The sequence below is a fragment of the Hemiscyllium ocellatum genome, chromosome 47, assembly GCF_020745735.1.
Source record: "Hemiscyllium ocellatum isolate sHemOce1 chromosome 47, sHemOce1.pat.X.cur, whole genome shotgun sequence".
NCBI lineage: Eukaryota > Metazoa > Chordata > Chondrichthyes > Orectolobiformes > Hemiscylliidae > Hemiscyllium > Hemiscyllium ocellatum.
In genome coordinates this window covers 6,520,534-6,544,870 of record NC_083447.1, presented here as the reverse complement: position 1 = coordinate 6,544,870, position 24,337 = coordinate 6,520,534, and the positions used below count along the sequence as shown (strand labels likewise).

General features: G+C 44.9%; 1 protein-coding gene across 1 annotated transcript; it reads right to left on the bottom strand.

The window, feature by feature from the left end:
• Positions 1–3,344: 3,344 nt before the first annotated feature.
• LOC132836559 (proteasome subunit alpha type-6-like) lies at positions 3,345–22,498 on the bottom strand. Its single transcript, XM_060855901.1, has 7 exons — positions 22,330–22,498; positions 17,311–17,405; positions 15,000–15,081; positions 12,673–12,828; positions 8,464–8,642; positions 4,841–4,935; positions 3,345–3,684 (listed from the first exon to the last, which is right to left on the bottom strand). The coding sequence occupies exons 1-7, from the start codon at positions 22,403–22,405 to the stop codon at positions 3,627–3,629; spliced, it is 741 nt and encodes a 246-aa protein (XP_060711884.1). The 5' UTR covers positions 22,406–22,498; the 3' UTR covers positions 3,345–3,626.
• Between the last annotated feature and the right edge of the window lie 1,839 nt (positions 22,499–24,337).

The following is a 24,337-nucleotide window of genomic DNA, read 5'->3' as shown; positions in this document are numbered from 1 at the left end:
GACCAATATCTTTGCTAAATGTAGATTTTAAAATTCTTTCTAAAACATTAGCATTAAGGCTGGAGAGGGTTTTACCGTACATCATAAAAGAGGACCAGACGGGGTCTATCAAAGGCTGTAGATCATCTAATAACATTAGAAGGGTTTTAAATGTGATTCAAGTCTGTCATCAGGAAAGAATACCGGGAATAGTAGTCTCTTCAGATGCGGAGAAAACAATCGATCGGATTGAATGGTCATATCTGTTTTACACACTGGAAAAGTTTGGTGTCGGAGAGGTATTCGCCAAATGGGTCTCAATATTGTACAATGACCCCAAAGCAGCCGTGATTACTAATGGTTTAGGCTCAGATAACTTCAGTGTGGGTAGGGGCTGTCGTCAGCAATGTCCTCTCTCACCGTCATTATTCACGCAAATAATTGAACCACTAGCGGAAGCTATACGGGCCGATTCTAATAGAATGGCTCCAAGGGTTGGTTCAAGTAAGCATAAAATTACCCTTTATGCAGACAATGTTCTCCTTTATCTTAGTAATCCTTTGATATCCATGCCCCGTTTGATCCAAGTAATCAATTTATTTAGTGCGTTTTCAGGTTACAAAATCAATTTCACAAAATCGGAGGCTATGCCGATTGGTGGTCTCACTAGTATGTCAAATTTATCGGACGGGTCTTGCTTTCCCTTACTGTGGTCTCTGGAGGGTTTTTTATATTTAGGTATTTTTATCATCCAGTATTTGGTCAGCTGTACAAAGCCAATTTTGTGCACCTATTAGAGAAGATAAGGCAGGACTTTCAACACTGGGGCGAATTTCCCAATATCTTGGTTAGGCAGAATCGCTCTAATTAAAATGAATATTTTGCCTCGTCTCTTATACCCTCTGAGAATGCTCCCTGTAATGTTGCCGAGGCCGGCATTGCGTAAACTTTACAGTTAGCTTGGTTCTTTCATTTGGAATCATAGATGGCCCCTTATTAAATTAAAGAAGCTGCAGCTTCCAAAAGCAAGGGGAGGACTAGATTTTCCAGACTTTAGGAAGTATCAGCTGAGTTCTCTAAGCCACGTAGCCGACTGGGTCTTGTGTGACCCACAGTCAATCTGGCTGGACATCGAGGCTTCTCAAGCAACGTGTCCCCTCATTAAACTCTTATTTTTAGATAAAATGAAAATCATTATGGATTATTATAAAACCCTATTGTATTAAATACAATTTAAGCCTGGAAGATAATGCTGCAAAACGAGGTTAATTCACAAAAAAACCTCTCCTTATACTCCTACAGTGGGATTTTCAACCAGGACACACAGACACTACATTTAAAACCTGGAGGTCCAGAGGTATTTCTTGCTGAGGGGATCTGTTCGATGGGGAGGTTATGATGTCTTTTGAACAGCTGCACCAGAAATTCAGACTGCCTAATGGAGACCTTTTTCGATATTTCCAAATTCAAGGTTATATACAGAAGAAGACCACATTATTGGATAGCTCATATAAATCAGTTAGGGAAAGAAGAGTGTATGGCCAATGGGTCCACCCTCAGTCAGCACTCTTTATCACTATTACAGAACAAAGTATCAATAGACATGGAACAATTGTTTAAAACATGGAATCAGGAATTGGGTTGGAAATCCCTTCAGAAATGTGGGATGACATCTGGGAAAATGCCAGAAAGAACTCCATTTGTAATAGAACCCAAACCGTCCAACTAAAGATACTCCATAGGGCTCATATAGCACTGGAATGGCTGGCAAAATTTAGGGCAGGAACATCTCCAATGTGTCCGAAATGTAAAAAAAGAAGTGGGCACTCTCACACACTTCATACGGACATGTCATAAGATACGCAAATACTGGATCAGAGTAGCAAATGCGCTGACAGAAATCTTGGGAGCGGAAATTGGAGTAAATCCAGTATCTCTTTTCCTGAGCTTTTCGAGCCTGCCCTCCCTGGATGTGCACAGGAAGAAATTATTTTCCATTCTCTCCTTTTGTGCAAGGAAAATACCTTAGTAAATTGGGTAGCTGAGGGCCCTCCAGGACTTTGAATTGGCAAGGGTTAATATTCCCCATGACTTCCTTACAAATATGGTGCACCAAAAAACTGAATAATTCTATAAAATATGGCAGTCCTTCCTGAACTATATAGATACAGATATTTCGGCCATATTGTCACCTAGTTGTGGTAATGGTTCTGGCTGGTCCAGGGCCCCTTGGGGGAGGAATCCTGTATGAATATGGGTTTCATTATGACTTGATGTTAATTCATTCTGAGCATGTACTTCATTATTTAATTACTATGTTTTTTTGAGTAATGTAAGATATTTTATTATATGCTTTGGTTATTTGTAGGTTAACTTCGTATTTAGTTGAGTTTTTTTTCTTTTTTTGTGTGTTGTGTTTTGGTTATTATTTATTCAATATTTAATTGTATATTAGTGTTTATATTTGTTTGTGCTATTTTGTGAGTTTGTAAGAAAAGTTTAAAAAATTTTCCTTTTTCTGCAATAAAAATATCTATTGAAAAAAACTTTTCACCTCTCAAAAAAAAACGATTTCAGGAGCCGAAAGAGAGGGCAAAGTGGTAAAGAAACAAAGGTCATGTCCAACTGAGCCATCGAACCAGAGAAAAGGTACAGCACAGAAAGAGTCCATTTGGCCCATTTTGTCTGCATTGCCTGAATAAACTAGCAGCATCTCCAGTCCTCACTTTCTCCCTGAATAAACTAGCGGCCCACTTTTAATCCCACTAACCCAGCACCTGCTTCATGCAGACCTGCAGGATACAACATGTCAGGAGCAGATTCAACGTCATTTTATATCATTCAAAGGTCTATACCTCAACCACCAAACTGACAGTGAATTCCAAACACCCTTACTCTGGGTGAGCATGACATGGAGGGTGCCAGAGTTGGACTGGGGTGGACTAAGCTAGAAGGGGAGAACATGCAAACTCCACACAGACAGTCGCCCGAGGGCAGAATCGAACCTGGGTCCCCAATGCAGTGAGGTAGCAGTGCTAACCACCGTGCTGCCCCTCTCTGAAATCCTATGTTCAAATCTCTGGAGCGGGGATTGAAGAAGCACCTGGACAAATACATGGATAGGACGGGAATAGAGGGATAAGGATCCTGTAAGTGAAGACAGTTTCACGATGGAAGGGCAGAATGTGTTGGCACAGGCTTGCTGTACTATTCTTTGCTCTAACCAAGAGCCTCCTGATTCCGAGGCAAAGGTGCTACCCATTGAACTACAGATATGATATATTAAAATTCTTATTATTAATGGACATAAACAATTTTGAATAATTTGTTAGTCTTTTAAATGATTACACAAGAGCGAAAAGCTGTTTGCATGTTAAGTTCCCCTTTTATTATGAGATTTGCTGAGTCTTACACTAATTAGACAATGAACTCTTTGCAAAAGTTACAGCAGTTTTCTTTGAATTGCTGGAAGTTTTCTATCTAAAGTATAGTGTGCACAAAGTGGGTTGAAAGAATGAGGGATGCAGGGTTTTTTTTAAACATCCTGACCCAGTTTCCTTGCTTCAAGTCTCCCTGGATTTGTCTTCCAACTTCCTCAAGTCGGCAGAGTTTTGCTTCACTGCAGTTCTCTCAAACGCTTGAAGGAGCTATTCTCTTTCAGCAATGTCCACAAGGTGCTTTTCGATCTCCGTCACACGGAGGCTCCTGTGAAAAATATGAAAACTGCAGATAAGAAAACAAAAATAGGCTGGGTCATTTTTTCCCTAGTGGTCAGAGGCTGAGGAGTGACTTTATAGAGGTTTACGAAACCAATGGGGGCATGGATAGGGTGATTACACAAGGTCTTTTTTCCCAGGGTAGGCGAGTCCAAAACTAGAGGATATAGGTTTAGGGTGAGAGGGAAAAGATTTAAAAGGACCCTGAGGGGCAACGTTTTCGCGCAGAGGGTGGTGCGTGTATGGAATGAGCCGCCAGAGGAAGTGTTGGAGGCTGGTACAATTACAACATTTAAAAGGCATCTGGATGGGTATATGAATACGAAGAGTTTGGAGGGATATGGGCCAAATGCTGGCAAATGGGACTAGATTAATTTAGGATTTCTGGTCAGTATGGACGGTTTGGACCAAAGGGTCGGTTTCTGTGCTGTACAACTCTATGACTCGATGGTTGTCAGAAAAATATTGTGTGGATTGCATATGTGTGCTCACGTGATGGCAACTAAGGGACTGACTGAGATGGTAAAAGAATTTGATGGGGTAGTTAATAAAACTATTTCACCCATCGGAGGCAGGATGGGGGGGAAGATTGGGTTAGAAAGGGGGCAGCAGAATCCAGAAAAGGGGGACTAACCTTACAATTCAAGAGAGGCTATTCAAAAGTGATACTTTTTTTAATGCAGAGAGTGGTGGGGGTCTGGAATTCACTGCCTGAGTCAGTGGCAGAGACCCTAAACTCTTAAACCCTGGATCTGCAAGTGAAGTATTGTAAGCAGTAGGGCTATGGGGCATGTATAGAAGACAGGATTAGAAAGGGCATCTGTGTGACTATGGGTCGGCATGGAGATATTGGGGTGAATGGCCCCTTTCTGTGTTGTATCTTTGCAGTGGTTTTATCAATGAATTTTTCTTTCTGATAAAAGGGAGTGCAAGTCTGGAACTTTCTTCCATTCCCCCTCCCCCCAAAAAGTGCCGTTGAGGCGAGGGGTCATTTAAAAGTTTCAAACTGAGATTAATATATTTTTACTGGGTAAGGGGCCACAAGATAAATACAGACTGGACAATGTGAACAAGCCCCAACGACTGAACAGGTTGGTTCCGGAGCAACGTTTCATTCTCACATCCATTGCAAGGGTCCGACAGACCTGAACTTGGGATTGTCGGCTGTGACCACCCCGACCTCGATCTCTGTGGCTTTAAAGTCAAGTGCCAAGACGGTGGACAGACAGGAAATGGCCAGCTGCAAGAGGAGGGAAAAAAGACAAGGTTGTGTTTTTGCAATACGTCCAGGATCTCCCAGCAACAACATCTCACATTTCTCTCGTGCCTTTATCACCATAAGAGGCGGCTGTGACATCAGGCAGAAAGCAACATCGAGCCCCTTAAGGGGATATTAGGACCAAACGTTTGGTAATAAAGGAGCAAATAAGTCAGAGAGGCGGTGAGTTGGATCCATGTTCTGGACATGCCTAGAGGTGTTTCGAATGAACTTTTGCTGCTCCTCACACACAAGAAGACGTGATCAGAAAGGTTATGTGGAGGCTGAGTTATCTTGAAGGTTAAAAGTCAGCTGCAGCTCAGAGGCTAGCCTGTAGGTTGTGTGTTCATCGTCCCATCCCAGAAACGTAGGCCCATTCAGTCCACACTAACATTCCAATGTTGTACCAGGGGAGTGCTGGGGAGCACCAGAGATTTTGTTTTTCAAGATGAGAGGGGAAAGATTTAAAGAAGACACAAGGAACAATTTCTTTCCACAGGGAGTGATTTATGTGTGGAATAAATTTCCAGTTGAAGTGTTGGATGTGGCTATTGTTACAATGTTTGGATAAGTTCATGAATAAGAAATGTTTGGAGGGATATTGGGCCAAGTGCAGGTAGGCGGGACTAGATTGGGTCAGCATGGACTGGCTGGTCTGAAAGGTCTGTTTCTGTGCTGGATGACTCTATGATTCCGTACTGAGATTATTTGATTTGATTTATTATAGTCACGTGTACCTAAGTACAGTGAAAAGCTTTGTTTTGCGAACAGAACAGGCAAATCATAGCAAATAAGGCCATGCTGATCATAAGCTGCTTAGACAGAGTGAGGCATACAGGTGCACAGGAAATGGACAGAGATCAACATTGTTTGAAGTTAGGAATCTCCACTCAGCAGTCTAATAACGGCAGGGAAGAAACTGTTCTTTAATCTGTCAGTACGTGTGTTCAGGTTTCTGCATCTTCTACTGGATGGAAGAGGTTGGAAGAGAGAATAACCAAGGTGGGAGGGGTCTTTGATCATGTTGGCAGTCTTTCCATGACAACGAGAGGTGTAAATATAGTCCTTGGTTGGGAGCTTGGTTTCCGTGATAGTCTGGGCTGTGCACACAGCCTTCTGTAGTTTCTTATGGTCCTGGGCAGAACAGTTGCCACACCAGGCCATTATGCACCCGGATAGAACGCTTTCAGTGGTGCATGGACCTTATGGAGATGCCAAATTTCCTGAACTGTCTGAGGAAGAAGAGGTGCCCGATCACTCCCTGAGGTGGATGTGAAGGATCTTGTGGATCCTATGTTGGGTAGATAGATCTCTTGGCCAATATTTATCCCTGAAAGCAACATCATTAACAAAAATACAGATGATCTGGTCTTTCACACATTGTCAGTTTTGGGAGTTTATTGCCTCCATTACAATAATGAAGCACTTCAGGCCAAGTAATTACTGTAATTGGTCGCAAAGGGCTCTCGAATGATTTGAAATTGTGACAGGCGCTTCAGAAATGCAAGCCTTCTCAGCTTAGGTATGCCCAAGGGATTGACTGACCTCCAGGGAGATGGGTTTTCATGGTAATACCATCGGCCTCGTCATTTTTTCTGTGTTTGAGGTTAATCCAGCTCCCTCACAGGTTACTTCTGGTTAATCCCCCTCTCCAATTAAAAAAGAAACTCCCTTTGAGTAATGGAGAGCTTTGAGAACTTTTGCCAGTCTGCTCGGCAAGTCAAATAACCGCTACAAAAATGACTTGACGGGAATTTTTTTTCTCGCATGATTAATATCGAAACGTTGCATGGCTGGAGCTGAAGTATCTCCCAACCCCCCAAAGCTCCTTCTAGGCCCACAATCTCTACCCCAAGGAAGGGCAAGGGCAACAGATACATGGAAACACTCCCCACCAACTCCCCTCTGAGCCACTCACCATCCTGATTTGATGTATTAGATTAGATTAATTACAGTGTGGAAACAGGCCCTTCGGCCCAACAAGTCCACACCGACCCGCCGAAGCGCAACCCACCCATACCCCTACATTTACCCCATACCTAACACTACGGGCAATTTAGCATGGCCAATTCACCTGACCTGCACATCTTTGGACTGTGGGAGGAAACCGGAGCACCCGGAGGAAACCCACGCAGACACGGGGAGAACGTGCAAACTCCACACAGTCAGTCGCCTGAGTCGGGAATTGAACCCGGGTCTCAGGCGCTGTGAGACAGCAGTGCTAACCACTGTGCCACCGCGCCGCCCATATTATTGACACATGCAACGAGATACAGTGAAAAGTATAGTTTTGTTTGCTATCCAGACAAATACATTATTACATCAGGATAATAGGACAGAACGCAGAATGTGGTGTTACAGCTACAGAGAAGGTGCAGAGAAAGATCAACTCTAATATATGAGAGGTCCGTTCATATGTCTGTAACAGCCGGGAAGGGGAGGTGATGGCCTACTGGTATTAATGCTTTCAGATTTTGTTATGAAATTGGAATTCAAATCTCACATTATGGCAGGATTCACACTCAAGTCCCAGATAATCCAGAGACCCAGACAACGTTCTGGGACCTGTTTGTGAATCTTGCCATGATGTGAGATTTGAATTCAGATTTCAAAACAAAATCTGGAATAAAGAGTGTAATGGTGAGCGTGAACCTGTTGCCGATTGTCGGAAAACCCCATCTCGGTCACTAATGTCCTTTAGGGAAGGAAACTGCATTCTTTGTTCTGTCTAGCCTGCATGTGACTCTAGACCCACAGCAATGTGGTTGACTCCTACTTGCCCTCTGGGCAATTAGAGATGAACAATAAATTCTGGCTCATACAGCAACGCCCTCATCCCATGAAAGAATAAAAATAAAAACCTGTTGAGTCACCATCCAAATAGTGAATTGAACTAAATAAGCTTTATGGTCACATGTGCTCACACGTGTAGAGTGAAATACCTACAAGTTGCCACTTACAGACCCATCTTAGGTTCAAAGGTGCCTAGGTACAGATCTTTGAGTACAAATTCTTAGGAAAAGAATATTACTCACTATTCTTTTAATGTCGCTGTGTCAAATTCCTGGAACTGCCTACCTAACAACACTGCAGGTAACCCTACAGACTGCAGTGGTTCAAGAAGGCAGCTCATTACCACCTTCTCAAGGGAACTTAGGGATTGGCAGGAAATGTTGGTCCAGCCCACGATGTCCTCATCCCACAAATTCATAAAGCAATGAGGACTAAGGTATCGAGATTTAGTTGGTGAACACTCAAATTGCCCATCAGCAGTTTATCGAACCACAGTTGAGATCAGCTGGGACTGAAGGGATAGGCTTGTTGGGCTGCATGGCCTTCTTCCGTTCTCATTTCAGCCATGCGCAAGGTCCAGTTGGCTTCCCTCATGTGTTTCACCGCCACCTCAAGGGGCAATTAGGGATGAGCAATAAAGACCAGCTTTGATAATGATGGCCACGACCTGTGAAGGAACTTTAAAAAAACATGATAGGCCAGCTCAATTCCAATTACCTCGACGGTGGCCTTGTAAGTCAGGTCTGGCTTCTTTTTAATCTTCTTCTCCAAGTGGCTGTTGGCTTCGATTTGTTTGACCCCCGCGCTGGTAGCCTTGTAGCCACAGTAGTAACCTGCAGGATCGGACTTGTAAAGCTGGGGTCCTCTCTCATCGTCAATTGCTAACATGATCATACCTAGAGAATAAACAGCTGGGGTCAGGCAGGTTTGGCACACTCTTTTGACTTTGCTATGCCAGTAGGGTTGCCAACTCTCTCTGGCATTACCCCTGCAGGTACCATCACACAATCCATTGACATATCCCAAGCCTCTGCTCCCACCCTTGCTCTATTCATTTGGGTCCTCATGTTCGATTTTTTCAAAAATATGTGAATATTTATATGTGCACTGCTGGCTAGGCCAGCATTTGTTGCTCATCCCTTAATTGTTAGGAGTCAACTACATTGCTGTTACATTAACTTAGTTGGCCACATAGCTAATTTGCAATGCGGAGTGACATTAAAAACAGGGGTTCAATACCTAAACTGGCCGAGATTACCATGAAGGACTCAAACCCCACCTCCTGCTTGAGGCGTGGTGACCCTAACCTGGCTGGCATGGTGGCTCAGTGGTTGGCACTGCTGCCTCACAGCACAAGGGACCTGGGTTCAAATCTAGCCTCAGGCGACTGTCTGTGTGGAGTTTACATGTTCTCTCCACGTCTGAGTGGGTTTGCTCCGGTTTCCTCCCACAGTCCAAAGATGTGCAGTTTAGGTGGAAATGCAGGGCTATATGGATGGGGTGGGATGCTCATTCGAGCGTCAGTATGGGCCAAATGGCCTGCTTTCACGCTGTAGAAGTTTAAACTCGCCACCAGTCACCTCTCTCTAATGAGAGAGCAGCCCTATGGGACTGTATTAACTTTACCTCCACTATTACGAGTAGGCCAGACTGGGGAAGGACAGCAGATTTCCTCACATTAAGGACTTTAATGAACCAGATGGGGTTTTAACAACAATCAGTAGTGGTTGCCATTAGATTAGCTTCTTACTGAATTCAAATTTCACCACTGGATGAGTGGTCTAGTGACACTACCACTGCGTAATGGCCTAGTGGTATTATCATTGGTCTGTCAATCGAGAAACAATGTTCTGAAGACCCAGGTTCGAATCCCACTGTGGCAGGTGGAGGATTGTGAATTCAATAAAAATCTGGAATGAAGACTGTGAATCCGTTGTGTGAAAAAGCCCATCTAGTTCACGAATGCCCTTTTGGGAAGGAAACTACCTGATCAGGCCTACATGTGACTCCAGACCCACAGCAATGGGGTTGACTCTTAACTGCCCTCTGGGCAATTAGGGATGGTCAGTAAATGCTGGTCTAACCAGCAATGCCCTCATCCTGTGAATGAACTTTAAAAAGCACCACTCCCTTCTTAGATTAGACAGCAAAGAGACTCTTCGTTATCAAATTAGATGAAGATAATTGTTGGTGAAATGGCCTTTTCTGTCGTCATTGTTATTAATGAGAGCAACGGAGTGTTTTTTTTACTCCGACAGTAATTGCAACATGGAGATGATGACTACAGGAAGCAGTGAGACGGTAGGCTTTCTAAAGAAACGCAATGGGTACATGAGAGAAAGTCAGATAAAACGATGCTGAAAGTGTGAGAAGAGGTGAGTTAAATCGAATGAAAGGAGGCTCAAGTGGGACTAGAAACACCAGCACAGAGTTGGGCTGAATGGCCTGCCTCAGCATGGGGCGATACTGGAGGGTCATCAGGGCTAGGTGTTAAAGGAGTGACTCTGTCACTGTAAAAACACAGGCTTCAACCTGTAAAAATGTTCTTCTTTTAAGGATACAGGATAGGCCATTTGGGATTGAGATGAGGAGAAATGTCTTCACCCAGAGAGCGGGGAGCCTGGGGAATTCTCTACCACAGCTGGCCAAGGCCAAATTATTGAATGTTTTCAAGAAGGAGTTAGATTTAGATTTAGGTTTTATTATCATGGGTACTCAAGTATGGGGGTACAACAGTACAATGACAAGTGTACAATGTTGTCACACATGGCGCCATCTTAAGTACAAAGTACCTAGGTAAAAAATCTTAGTTACAGAATTTAAAAGAATTAATACAGTCCTGAGGGCTAAAGGAATCAAAGGGTATAGAGAGAGAGTGGAAACAGTTGGATGGTCAGCCATGATCATATAGAATGGCAAAGCAGGCTCTTAGGGATGAATGGCCTCCTCCTGCTGTTATTTTCTATGTTTTTATTTATACCCTTGGATCAGTGACTTTACGATTTTAATTCTGCTGGATTTCCCTACCTCACAATGGTCACAGAGTCACACAGCACAGAAACACATCCTTCAGTCCAACTCGTCCATGCAAACCAGGTTTCCCAAGCTAAACCAGTCCCATATGCCTGCTTTTAGCCCAGAACCCTCTAGACCTTTCCTATTTATGTACCTATTCAATATGTCTTTTAAATGCTGTAACTGTACCAGGCTCCACCATTTCCTCCACCATTCCAAATACACACCAGCTTCTGTGTGAAAACGTTGCCCCTCGGGTCCGTTTTATATCTTTCTCCTCTCACCTTAAAAATATGGCCTCCAGTTTTGATCTCCCCCTCATCATAAGGAAAGATCTTAGCTCTTCACTCTGTCATTATTTTATAAATCTCTATCACGTCGCCCTTCAATCACCTAAGGCTCCAGTGAAAGATGTCCCAGCCTATCCAGCAAAAATCTCCAGTCCCAGCAACATCCTGGTAAATCTTTTCTGAACCCTTTCAAATCGCACAACATTTTTCCTATAGCAGAGAGATGAGAATTGAACACAGTACTCCAACAGTGGCTTAACCAATGTCCTGTACAGCCGCAACATGACCTCTCAACTCCGATACTCAATGCAATGACCAATAAAGGCAAGCAAACCAAATGCCTTCTTCACTATCCTATCTACCTGCGACTCCACTTTCAAGGAGCTATGAACCTGCACTCCAAGGTCCCTTTGTTCAGCAACACTCCCTAGGACCTTACCATTAAGTGTATAAGTCCTGCCCTGATTTGTCTTTCCAAACAGCATCACCTCACATTTATCTAAATTAAACTCCATCTGTCACTCTTCAGCCCATCTGATCAAGGTCCCATTGCACTCTGAGGTAACCTCCACTTCATAAATCATAATTTCAATGAAAAGAGAAACAGAGGACTGCAGAAGCTGAAGATCAGAGTCAAAAGGTGTGGTGCTGGAAAAGCACAGCAGGTCAGGCAGCATCCGAGGAGCAGCAAAGTCAATGTTCTTCATTCCTGATGAAGAGCTTATGCTCAAAATGCCAACTCTTCCTGCTGCTCGGATGCTGCCTGACCGGCTGTGCTTTTCCAGCACCACTCTTTTTGATTCTGATTTCAATGAACTCAATTCAGCCATTTTGCCCATCAATTCTACCCTGGCTCTTTCAAGATCAATCCAGGGCAGCAGTGGGTGCTGCAGATTAGAGTCTAGATTAGAGTGGTGCTGGAAAAGCACAGCAGGTCAGGCAGCATCCGAGGGGCAGGAAAAATCAACATTTCGGGCAAAAGCCCTTCATCAGGGATCAATGGTTTTTTTCAATCAGGTCAGCCATGATCTCATTGAATGGCATAGCAGGCTCGATGGACTCAAGATTAGAGTGGAGTTGGAAAAGTACAGCAGGTCAGGTAACATCCGAGGAGCAGGAAAATCAACGTTTCGGGCAAAAGTTCCTGATGAAGGGCTTTTGTCCAAAATGTCAATTTCCCTGCTCCTCAGATGCACCCTGACCTGCTGTGCTTTTCCAGCATCATTCTAATCTTGACAAAGATCAATCCAACCAGACCTACACCCCATCCCTTTCTGACTCACATTTATTTCTAGCCCATTTCCTTTCAGAGAGCATCTTTGATTAGATTAGATTAGATTAGATTACTTACAGTGTGGAAACAGGCCCTTCGGCCCAACAAGTCCACACAAACCCGCCGAAGCGCAACCCACCCATACCCCTACATTTACCCCTTACCTAACACTACGGGCAATTTAGCATGGCCAATTCACCTGACCCGCACATCTTTGGACTGTGGGAGGAAACCAGAGCACCCGGAGGAAATCCACGCAGACACGGGGAGAACGTGGATGTTGTTCCTGTCGCTCCTTCAGGAAGCAGCCTCTTGACTCACTGGGAGAGGGGACTGATTCGTACTTACAACATCCCAGAGGTCTCATCTCCGCATTCTGAGTGTAGACCTGACAGATGTCAGCCATTCGCTTGCACAACATGTCCACAGGAATGTCATAGCCATACTTGTATTTCCACTTGCCAGCTTCATAGCGTGCTCTCTGAACCTGGGAGCGACAATCCGCTGGTTACATCAGGAGAGGGGCCAGGTTGGGATGGGGTGGGGCGGTGGATGAATGAAAGAAAAAATTACATTGACAAATGAATTGAATTGAATTTATTGTCACGTGTACTGATGAACAATGAAAAGCTTTATCTTGTGAGCAATACAGGCAGATCACAGAGTTAAGTAGCACAGATAAGTAAATAATAGGTAAACAGCGGCAAAAACAAAAACACAGGTAACAGGTGAATGCTAAGAGTTTGTGAGCCCATTCAGTATTCTAACAATAGTAGGGTAGAAACTGTTTTGATTGGCATTCAGCCCCCACCTTGAGCTCCATCATTACATAAATCCTCAATCCCAATTTGCCTCACTATCCCTTTATTCATTCATGGGATGTGGGCGTCACTGTCTGGGCCAGTAGTTATTGCCCATCCCTAATCACCCAGAGGGCAGTTAAGAGTCAACCCCGTTGCTGAGGGTCTGGAGTCACGTGTAGGCCCAGACCAGCTAAGGACAGCAGTTTCCTTCCCTGAAGGACGTGAGTGAACCAGGTAGGTTTTTCTTTCCTGACAACTGATTCATTAGACTTTTAATTCCAGATTTTTATTGAATCCAAATTACACCATCTGCCTTGGCAGGAGGGTCCCCACAATGTTAGCTGGGTCCCTGGATTAATAGCCCAGCAATAACACCATTAAATCATCACCTCGCAGTGTACCTAATAATCTATTGACCTCTGTCTTGTATAATCAAGGACTGAGCAACCACGGTGCCCTGTGGAAAGAACTCAAAAAGATTTAAAATTCTTTGATTGAAGAATCTCCCAAATGTTTGACCTCCAATTCCAAGTCTGTGACCCCATGTTCTAAATTCCCCAAACAGTCAAGCTGCCAATATCTAACTGAGCAAGCCCTAAATACTCTTTTTCAATTCATTCCTGGAAGGTGGATGTGACTAGCAGACCAACATTTGTTGTCTGTTCCTAGTTGTCCCTTGAGAAGGTGGGGGGGGGGGTGAGCTGCCCTCTTGAACCGCTGCAGTCTCCTGCTGTGGGATGACCACAATGCCCTGAGGGAGGGAATTCCAGGATTCTGACCCAGCGACATATTTCCAAGTCAGGATGGTGAGTTGAGGGGAACTTGCAGGGGGTGGTGTTCCCATATATCTGCTGCCCTTGTCCTTCTAGATGGTAGGGATTCTTGGTTTGGAAGGTGCTGTCGAAGGAGACTTGGAAAGTTACCATCTTGTAGATAGGTAGTGCACACAGCTGCTAGTAAGCTTCAGGGATAGAGAGTGTGAAAGTTGAAGGTAATATATGGGGTGTCATGGATGGTGTCAAACTTCTTAGAGTCATGGAGATACACAGCATGGAAACAGACCCTTCAGTCCACACCAACCATGTATTCTAAATAATCTAGTCCCATTTGCCAGTATTTGGCCCATATCCCTCTAAACCCTTCCTAATCATGTCCCCATCCAGGTGCCTTTTAAATGCTGTAATTGTACCGGCCTCCACCACTTCCCCTGGCAGCTCATTCCATACACGCACCACCCTTTGCGTGAAAAAGTTGCCTCTTAGGGGCATAGCAGCTCAGTGGTTAGCACTGCTGCCTCACAGCGCCAGGGACCTGAGTTCGATTCCCACCCTGGGTGGCTGTCTGTGTGGAGTTTGCACGCTCTCCCTGTGTCTGCGTGGGTTTCCTCCGGGTGCTCCGGTTTCCTCCCACAGTCCAAAGATGTGCAGTCAGGTGAATTGGCCATGCTAAATTACCTGTAGTGTTAGGTGCATTAGCCAGGGGTAAATATAAGGTAGGGGAATGGGTCTGGGTGGGTTACTGTTTGGAGGGTCGGTGTGGACTTGTTGGGCAGAAGGGCCTGTTTCCATACTGTGGCGAATCTAGTCTTAGGTCCCTTTTAAATTTGATGGTACACACTCCTGCTACTGAACATCAGGGATGGGGAGAGCGAATTTCGTGGATGTGGAGCCAATCACGCTTGGTCCTGGATGATGTTGAGCTTGTTGAGTGTTGTTAGGGCAGCACCCATCCAGTGCAAGTGGGGGGTATTCCATCACACTCCTGACTTGTGCCTGACCAGTAGACAGGCTTTGGGGAATCAGGAGGCTTTGAGACTGAGTTCATTTTGAATTAAAGGAGCACGAATGTTAACAAGGAATAGAAATGGCTCACCGAGCATTCCAGTCATGACACAACCAATCTTGTCAGTCAAATGATAAAGGTTTGTGACAGTGCTGGCATCGATGAGCTTGTCCTGAAAAACACCAACAACGTGAAGGAAATTAAATACTGCGGATGCTGGAAATCTCAGAAAAAGACAGAATATTTTGGAAATGTTCAGCAGGTCTGGCTGAATTTAAGATTAGATTACTTACAGTGTGGAAACAGGCCCTTCGGCCCAACACGCCCATACCGACCCTCCGAAGAGCAACCCACCCAGACCCATTCCCCTACATTTAGCCCTTCACATAACACTACGGGCAATTTAGCATGGCCAATTCACCTAACCTGCACATCTTTGGACTGTGGGAGGAAACCGGAGAACCCGGAGGAAACCCACACAGACACGGGGAGGATGTAGAGAGAGAAACAGAGTTAAGGTTTCAGGTCGATGGTTGTTTATTAAAGCTGCAGAAAGAAGGGTCATCACCCAGAAACATTAACTGTGTCACTCTCTCCACGTTTGGTACCAGTCCTGCTGATTGCTCCACTGCATTTACTATTCCTATGTCTGGAGCTCTCTGCCCAAAGGCAGGTCTGACCCACTGATCCCACCAAGGGTAGGACAAGGAGACAAGTGGTGGCATGGTGCCAGGGACCCGGGTTCAATTCCACCCTCGGGTGACTGTCTGTGTGGAGTTTGCACATTTTCCCCGTGTCTGTGTGGGTTTCCTCTGGGTGCTCCGGTTTCCTCCCACAGTCCAAAGATGTGCAGGTCAGGGTGGATTGGGAAATGCAGGGTTACAGGAATGGGGTGGGTCTGGGTGGGGTGCTCTTCAGAGAATTGATTTGATGGCCTGCTTCTACACTATAGAGATTCTATGATTCCCAGTCTTAAGTCAACCCCAACCAGAGTGGGGATTGAAGTCTGTAGCTTGTCACCAATCCAACCCACAGACAAAACTCTGAACTTGGAGCTTCTGGCTTGGAGGCAGGTACACTACCAACTGTGCCATAAGACTACCATTTTCTATTCATATTCCAGAAATGACGATAGCAGATTCACACAGTCTGCCAACGAGGGTATCTCTCCTCTATCATTCTCAAGGTAAAGATGTAATAGTTTCACTCGCATTCCCTCTAATTTCTCTTTGTGCATATTGTTGCACTGTGCAGTAAATTAATAGCCATTAAAAATAAGATCATAGCTGAAACTTTCCGAGTAAATTTATACCTTCACAATCAGCGAATTAATCTACCGCTCCAGTTGTTGGGAGACAGTTGCTCCACAACGCCACTTGGTGGCACAGCTTTGCAGCTACACTGTGATGGTTGACATAGCAAAACTGAATGAGAGAGGTTTTGGTCTGAACAAGTGGTAAATGTTAAGTAGGGAATCTGGTCATGTTTAAAAAGCAAGTTGCACCTGAAATAATGTAAGATTTGTGACCCAGTCAATGTGGGAGGAAAGAACAAACTGCAATTAAATAGCTGAAAATGTGTTGCTGGAAATGCACAGCAGGTCAGGCAGCATCCAAGGAGCAGGAGAATCGATGTTTCGGGCATGAGCCCTTCCTCATTCCTGAAGAAGGGCTCATGCCCAAAACGTCGATCCTCCTGCTCCTTGGATGCTGCCTGACCTGCTGTGCATTTCCAGCAACACATTTTCAGCTCTGATCTCCAGCATCTGCAGTCCTCACTTTCTCCTGCAATTACATAGCGCCTTTCACATCTTTAGGTCTCCTGAAAGTGATCCTTAGCCAATGTGTTCATTTGAGTGCAGTCACTGTTGTAATGTAAGAAAACTCAGCAGCTAATGTGTGAACAGCAAGTTTCCAGTAACAGCAAATGAGTTATCATCCAGTATTAACAATGACAAATAACCATAAGTTATGAATTACATGGGGCGCTCCTAATTTCTAGTATTTAAATCTCTCCCTTCCCCCATTTCTACAACCTGCTCTAACCTCCCAACACAACCTACTGCCCATTGATCTACTCCAGTCCCATTCAAACACCCGTGCCCAGGTCTGTTCTCCCAAAGGTGCAGACTTTCCGACATCCCCTCCCTAAAACCTCCTTTAAAGGCCCCCGCCCCATCACCTTAAAAATACATTTGGACTCATCTCTTGGTCACCCCAACTTGATAAATCCGCTGACCACACTTGTTAGTTTTCGGCCCAACTGCAGCCCTGGCGAAGCACTTGGGTGATATACAAATGCGTGTCGTCATTGTTGTTTTGTGACCGGAGGCTGAACTCCAGCGAGAGTCAGGATCATTGGGGTGAGTGTGAGCAAAGTTGCAGAAGACGTCCGTACTCACTGCCACTTTCTTCTGGGTCACGGCAACGACTGAGTCCTTCCCCCTCACGGCCACTGTTGTAAGGCCACCCTGGTTTATCGCTTTGAATGCATACTCTGAAAAGAAAGGAGCAGATTAGCCATTCCAGAACATGTCCAAGAAGTCAGGGAGGGAATGGGGAGGAGTACACAGCGGCCATCTTTGATTGTGGGTCACATGGCAGTACCAAACTTGACTACCCACTTTTTTGGAGGGCTTTATAGAACATAGAATATAGACCAGTACAGCACAGGAACAGGCCCTTCGGCCTGCGGTGTTGTGCTGAACATGACACCAAATTAAACTAATTCCTTCTGCCTGCTCTGGGTCCATATCACTCCATTCCTTGCATATTATCCCTCAGCTTTTTCTTCAAACAAAACCACAACCTGATCCAGTGGAGTTGCAGGTAGACAAGATCGTGAGGAAGGCGTTTGGTACACTTTCCTTAATTGGTCAGTGCATTGAGTAAAGCAGTTGGGAGTCAAGAGGGTGATCAGGCTTATGCCCGAAACGGCGACTCTCCTGCTCCTCGGATGCTGTGCTTTGACTTGCTGTGCTTTTCCAGCACCACACTCTAGACTCTGATCTCCAGCATTTGCAATCTTCACTTCCTCCTATAGGAGCTGGGAGGTCACGTTGCAGCTGTACAGGACATTGATTAGGCCACTTTTGGAATACTGCATGCAATTCTGGCCTCCCTCCTACAGGGAAGATATTGTGAAACTTGACAGGGCTCAGAAAAGATTTACAAGGATGTTGCCAGGGTTGGAGGGTTTGAGCTATAGGGAGAGGCTGAATAGGCTGGGCCTGTTTTCCCTGGAGCGTTGGAGGCTGAGAGACATGGATAGAGTAAATAGACAAGGTCTTTTCCTTGGGATGGGGGAGTCTAGAACTAGAGGGCATAGGTTTAGGGTGAGGGGGGACAGACATAAAAGGGATCTGAGGGGCAATGTTTTCATGCAGAGGATGATCCCGTGTATGGAATGAGCTGCCAGAGGAAGTAGTGGAGGCTGATACAATTACATGTTTAAAAGGCACCTGGATGGGTGTATGAATAGGAAAAGTTGAGAGGGATATGGGCTAAATGCTGGCAAATGGGACTGGACTAATTTAGGATATCTAGTCAGAATAGATGAGTTGGACCGAAGAGTCTGTTTCCATGCTGTACATCTCCATGACTCAGTGAAAGGTATTGTATGGTTGTAGAGTTCCTCTTGTCTCTTTCTGATTGATCCAATCAGATGCCAGAAATACCACAATGGCTGGTGGAGGAACTAAAATGGGACCTGGGTCCAGGAGGAGATGATCCGGGGGTGAGGGGGGTGGGGGGGGGTGAGGTGATGGAGGGAGAGGTAAACAAGGATGAGAGTTTTAAAATGGATGCCTTTGCTTACCTGGGAGCCAAGACAATTCATGAAGCACCGGGGTAATGAGTGAATGGAATTTGTTTAGGGTTAAAACAGGGACAGCAGACATTGACAGGATTCAAGTCTAGAGCTAACAAAGATAGACAAGCAGGGGCTGGAAGAACATAGCAAGCCAGGCAGCATCAGGAGGTGGAGTAGTCAACATTTCGGGTGTAACCCTTCTTCAGGACTTGGGAGCTAACATAGGCAAGGATATAGGATTCAACAACTGAGGAGCTGACGCAGGACGGATTGGAAGGATGTAAGAGAGGTAGAAATCGGAAGTCTTAGTGACGGCACTTATATATGATTCAAAGCTGAAATCAAGATCTAAAAAAACTACATCAGCTGGTACAGATTGTACTGTCAGAGCAGAATTGCAGTACTATTGTATTGGCTGCATTTCATCAGCTTGAGACACAGGAGCCCGGGAGTCTGAGTACTGCACTCCCAGAATAGAGTCAGTCAAAGTTTTCTGATCATATCTGAAATCCTAAATCAGGACTGTTTAATATTAGAATTGCAAAATCAGATGTACTTGCGTAATATCAGAATAAAAATGCCTGTTTTAGAGTCTTTTCTTCCTCTATTTATCCTTTATTTATCAAATGATTACGTAAAACCCAAAATTTAGCTTTGCGTTCCATTTTTTGAGAAAGCGCATAATGTGAGGGGCTAAGCCCTAACTTACTTAGTTCATGTCTAAACCCAGCATTCCTGTGGTGTCAAACTTTCTCAAATTCCTTTGGATCGTTCAAAACTGGGTTTCAGCAGTGTGACCATAAGGCATAGGAGTGGAAGTGAGGCCATTTGGCCCATCGAGTCCATTCTGCCATGGTTGATGGGCATTTCAACTCCACTTAGCCGCACTCTCCCCGTAGCCCTTAATTCCTTGCGAGATTAAGAATTTATCAATCTCTGCCTTGAAGACATTTAACATCCCGGCCTCCACTGCGCTCCGTGGCAATGAATTCCAAGGTCCACCACTCTCTGGCTGAAGAAATGTCCCCTCATTTCTGTTCTAAATTGACCCCATCTAATTCTAAGGCTGTGCCCACGGGCCTAGTCTCCCTGCCTAATGGAAACAACTTCCAGCGTCCACTCTTTCTAAGCCATGCATTATCTTGCAAGTTTCTATTAGATCTCCCCTCAACCTTCTAAACTCTAATGAAGACAATCCCAGGCTCCTCAACCATTCATCGTATGTTAAGCCTACCATTCCAGGGATAACCGTGTGAATCTCCGCTGGACACGTTCCAGTGCCAGTATGTCCTTCCTGAGGTGTGGGGACCAAAATTGGACACAGTATTCTAAATAGGGCCTAACTAGAGCTTTATAAAATCTCAGAAGCACAGCACTGCTTTTATATTCCAACTCTCTTGAGATAAATGACAAGTATCATGAAGTAAGCAAGGCCCTGACTATATTTTCAGAGTACAAGTTAACACAATATTGTCGATTAATACAGTAGTTAACAATGTAGAACTTTCAGGATTTTTCAAATGGGACTAGTTTAATTCAGGATATCTGATCTGGACTGAAGGGTTTGTCTCTGTGCTGTATACCTCTATAGGTCCACTGCTTTTGGTCATTTATATAATGATTTGGATGTGAACATGTGCGGTATGGTTAATATGTTTACAGGTGACACCAAAATTGGAGATGTACAGACAGCGAAGAAGGTTAAAACGAGGTAAAAACAATGGCTGCAGATGCTGGAAACCAGATTCTGGATCAGTGGTGCTGGAAGAGCACAGCAGTTCAGGCAGCATCCAAGGAGCAGCGAAATCGACGTTTTGGGCAAAAGCCCTTCATTAGGAATAAAGGCAGTGAGCCTGAAGCGTGGAGAGATAAGCTAGAGGAGGGTGGGGGTGGGGAGAGAGTAACATAGAGTACAATGGGTGAGTGGGGGAGGGAATGAAGGTGATAGGTCAGGGAGGAGAGGGTGGAGTGAATAGATGGAAAAGGAGCTAGGCAGGTAGGACAAGTCCGGACAAGTCATGGGGACAGTGCTGAGCTGGAAGTTTGGAATTAGGGTGAGGTGGGGGAAGGGGAAATGAGGAAACTGTTGAAGTCCACATTGATGTGCTGGGGTTGAAATGTTTCGAGGTGGAAGATGAGGAGTTCTTCCTCCAGGCGTCTGGTGGTGAGGGAGCGGCGGTGAAGGAGGCCCTGAACCTCCATGTCCTCGGTAGAGTGGGAGGGAGAGTTGAAATATTGGGCCACGGGGCGGTGTGGTTGATTGGTGCGGGTGTCCCAGAGATGTTCCCTAAAGCGCTCTGCTAGGAGGCGCCCAGTCTCCCCAATATAGAGGAGACCGCATCGGGAACAACGGATACAATAAATGATATTAGTGGATGGGTACAACAAGACCTTGATTAGTGGACCAACGGGCCCATCAAGCCCCTTTTATATCTTTCCACTCTCACCTTAAACCCATGCCTTCTAGTTTTGGACTCCACTATCCTGAAGGAAAGACCTTGGCCACTCACCTTATCTATACCCCTCATGATTTTCTAAATCTCTATGAGGTCAGCACTTAACCTCTCCTTATAAATCAAACCCTCCAGTCTCGGTAACATCCTTGTAGAGTAAATCATTTCTGCATCCTTTCCAGCTTTAATAACATCCTTTGTATAGCAGGGCAATCAGAATTGCATGCAGCACTCCAGCTGTGACCCCACCAATGTCTTGAACAGTCATAATAGGCCAGCATGGACGAATTGAGCTGAAAGGCCTGTGGCCGTGCTATTTGACTCTGTAACAGCATGGGCTCAATTCCTGTGCAGGCTGAGGTCACTAACAAGAATTCCCCTTCTCAATCTCTCCCCAAACCCCCTCCTTTTAAGATATGGTGATCCTCAGGTTAAACTCCACACCCATACTCTCTCCAGATCCCTATGGGAGTATGGCGGCTGTGTTTTTGTTACTCATTAACAATGGTCTATTTCCAAGCTGTACATCTCTATGACTTTAGGGGGGGAGAGCGGGCTGGTAATTATTATTGAGTCATGCTAGAGTAAACACCTTCAGGAAATTCCCAAGTTTTAAGAGGACTAAATCATCAGAAATTAATAACTGAGTAACTGCTGGATAACTCTAGCAGAAGACAAAAATTTCCAACTTTTCTCAATGAAATGTTTGTGCAGAATGTCACAGGCAACTCTCCAGCATCTGCTGCTTCCTTTTGTGTTTTAGCAACATGATTATTTCAAAGAAGAACTCTGCAGATGATTTGAAGGGGTATTTTTCTAAAGAGACTGATTGAATTAACTCAACCATTAAAACCTAGCCCTGCTGCAAAAGAATTTTAAGACAGTTACTTCGAGAAAAATCTTGAAAATGAAAGGTTAGCTCAGAAGGCAAAATGAAAGCAGCTGTCAATCAAACATAAGTCCCGCCCCTCATCTTTGCGCCTATTGGTGGACACGCAGTGATTGACGTGTGGATCTGTCTCACCATTGGGCGGCCAGGCTGTCAATCACGGAGATAGTTACATTGGCGGAGCTGGGTGTAGCGAAGAAGATGAAAGCGTTGCAGGAACTTAAAGTGCAAAGTTATAAAGCGGGGACAGAAGTTGCAAACCACTGACCGACTTGGTAGAGTCTCCCCTCGGGGGAAAAGATAGTGATGTGACGGTCAAAGCCAGCGCTGGAGCCGCGGCTCATCCTTAAGGCGAGACCGGCGCAGAAATGAAGAAGTTTCTTTCTTATCGACTTTTACTTTCAATTTCAGAATCAAACACACACGGAAACCAGGAAATAAGCTGCTCCCACAGCCCTGTAGCTCTGATTTAGCTTCTGCCCTTGGCTGTAATCTCTTTCACATCATTCTGCAGCAATTTGCTCACAACTGAATTGCATTTGGATAGCACCTTTGGCAGTTGCTGGCTGTCATTGGAGCATCTCTTGAAGTCTGACTCACGTTGTCGTGTATTGGCAACCAACCTCCCACAAACAGCACTGTGATACCTTGCAGATAATGTGCTTTTCAGGGTGTCATTGGGGAGGTAGATGCTGGCAGGGTGTGTGTTGGGTGGGGATGTGTAGCAATTTATTTGGCGAAAGTGGGTACTGCAGATGCTGGAGATTAGAGTGGCGCTGGAAAAGCACAGCAGGTCAGGCAGCATTTGAGGAGCAGGAAAATCGACGTTTCAGGCAAAAGCCCTTCATCAGGAATATGAAGATACAGAGGGACTGTATTAGGAGGAAGAGGGGGAGTAGATTGAGCTTGTACTCACTGAGAGCTTTGGAATTCCTTCCCTGAACCTCTCTGCTCCTCTCTCCTCTTTTAAGACACTCCTTAAAATCTACCTCATTGACCAAGGGTTTGGATCCATCCTCATATCCCTGTGTTCCTGGAGTCATGGAATTCTACAGCAAAGAGAAAGGCCCTTCAGCCCACTGGGTCTGCGCCAACCTCCGAACTGTTCTAATGCCATTTTGCAGCACTTGGCTCATTTCATGCTGAAACGTTAATTCTCCTGCTCCTTGGATGCTGCCTGACCTGCTGTGCTTTTCCAGCGCCACACTCTCAACTCTGATCTCCAGTATCTGTGGTCCTCACTTCCTTCTCATTGCCTTGTATGCCTTGGGCATCACAAGTGCACCTCTAAATATTTCTTAAGCATAACGAGGTGTTTCTGCCTCTACCACTGGAGGCTTGTAGAATAATATGGGGCATGGATAGGGTAAATAGATAAGGTATTTTCACTAAGGTGGGGGAATCCAAAACTGGAGGGCATAGGTTTAGGGTCAGAGGGGAAAGAATTAAAAGGGGCCTAAGGGACAACATTTCCATGTGTGTATGGAATGAGCTGCCAGAGGAAGTGGTGGAGGTTGGTGCAATTACAACATTAAAAGGTATCTGGATGAGTATATGAATAGAAAGAGTTTAGAAGGATATGGGCCAAGTGCATTCAAATGGGACTCATTAAATTTAGGATCCGGTCAGCATGGGCAAGTTTGACTGAAGGGTCCATTTCTGTGCTGTGCATCTCTATGGGTCATCATTTATATAAGTGATTTGGATGTGAACATAGGTGGTATGGTTAGTAAGTTTGCAAAATTGGAGGTGTAGTGGATAGTGAATAAGATTACCTCAGAGTACGACAGGATCAAAATTAGATGGGCCAATGGGCTGAGGAGCGGCAGATAGAGTTTACTTTAGATAAATGTGAGGTGCTGCATTTTGGAAAGGCAAATCAGACCAGGACTTATACACTTAATGGTAAGGTCCTGGGGAATGTTGCTGAACAAAGAGACGTTGGAGTGCAGGTTCATAGCTCTCTGAAAGTGGAGGCACAGATAGAAAGGATAGTGAAGAAGGTGTTTGGTATGCTTTCCTTTATTGGTCAGAGTATTGAGTACAGGAGTTGGGAGGTCATGTTGCAGCTGTGCAGGACATTCATTAGGTCACTTTTGGAAAACTGCATGCAGTTCTGGTCTCCTTCCTATTGGAAGGATATTGTGTAACTTGACAGTGTTCAGAAAAGATTGACAAGGATGCTGCCAGAGTTGAAGGGTTTGAGCCATAGGCTGAATAGGTTGGGCTGTTTTCCCTGGAGTGTCAGAGGCTATAGAGGTTTATAAAATCATGAG

Coding starts and splice junctions, on each gene's coding strand:
- LOC132836559 (XM_060855901.1), bottom strand. CDS start 22,405: ATGAGCCGCGGCTCCAGCGCTGGCTTTGACCGTCACATCACTATCTTT. Junction 15,082..17,310: donor TGACCCAGAAGAAAGTGGCA/GTGAGTACGGAC, acceptor GGTGTTTTTCAG/GACAAGCTCATCGATGCCAG. Junction 3,685..4,840: donor GCCGACAATCCCAAGTTCAG/GTCTGTCGGACC, acceptor TATTTTTCACAG/GAGCCTCCGTGTGACGGAGA.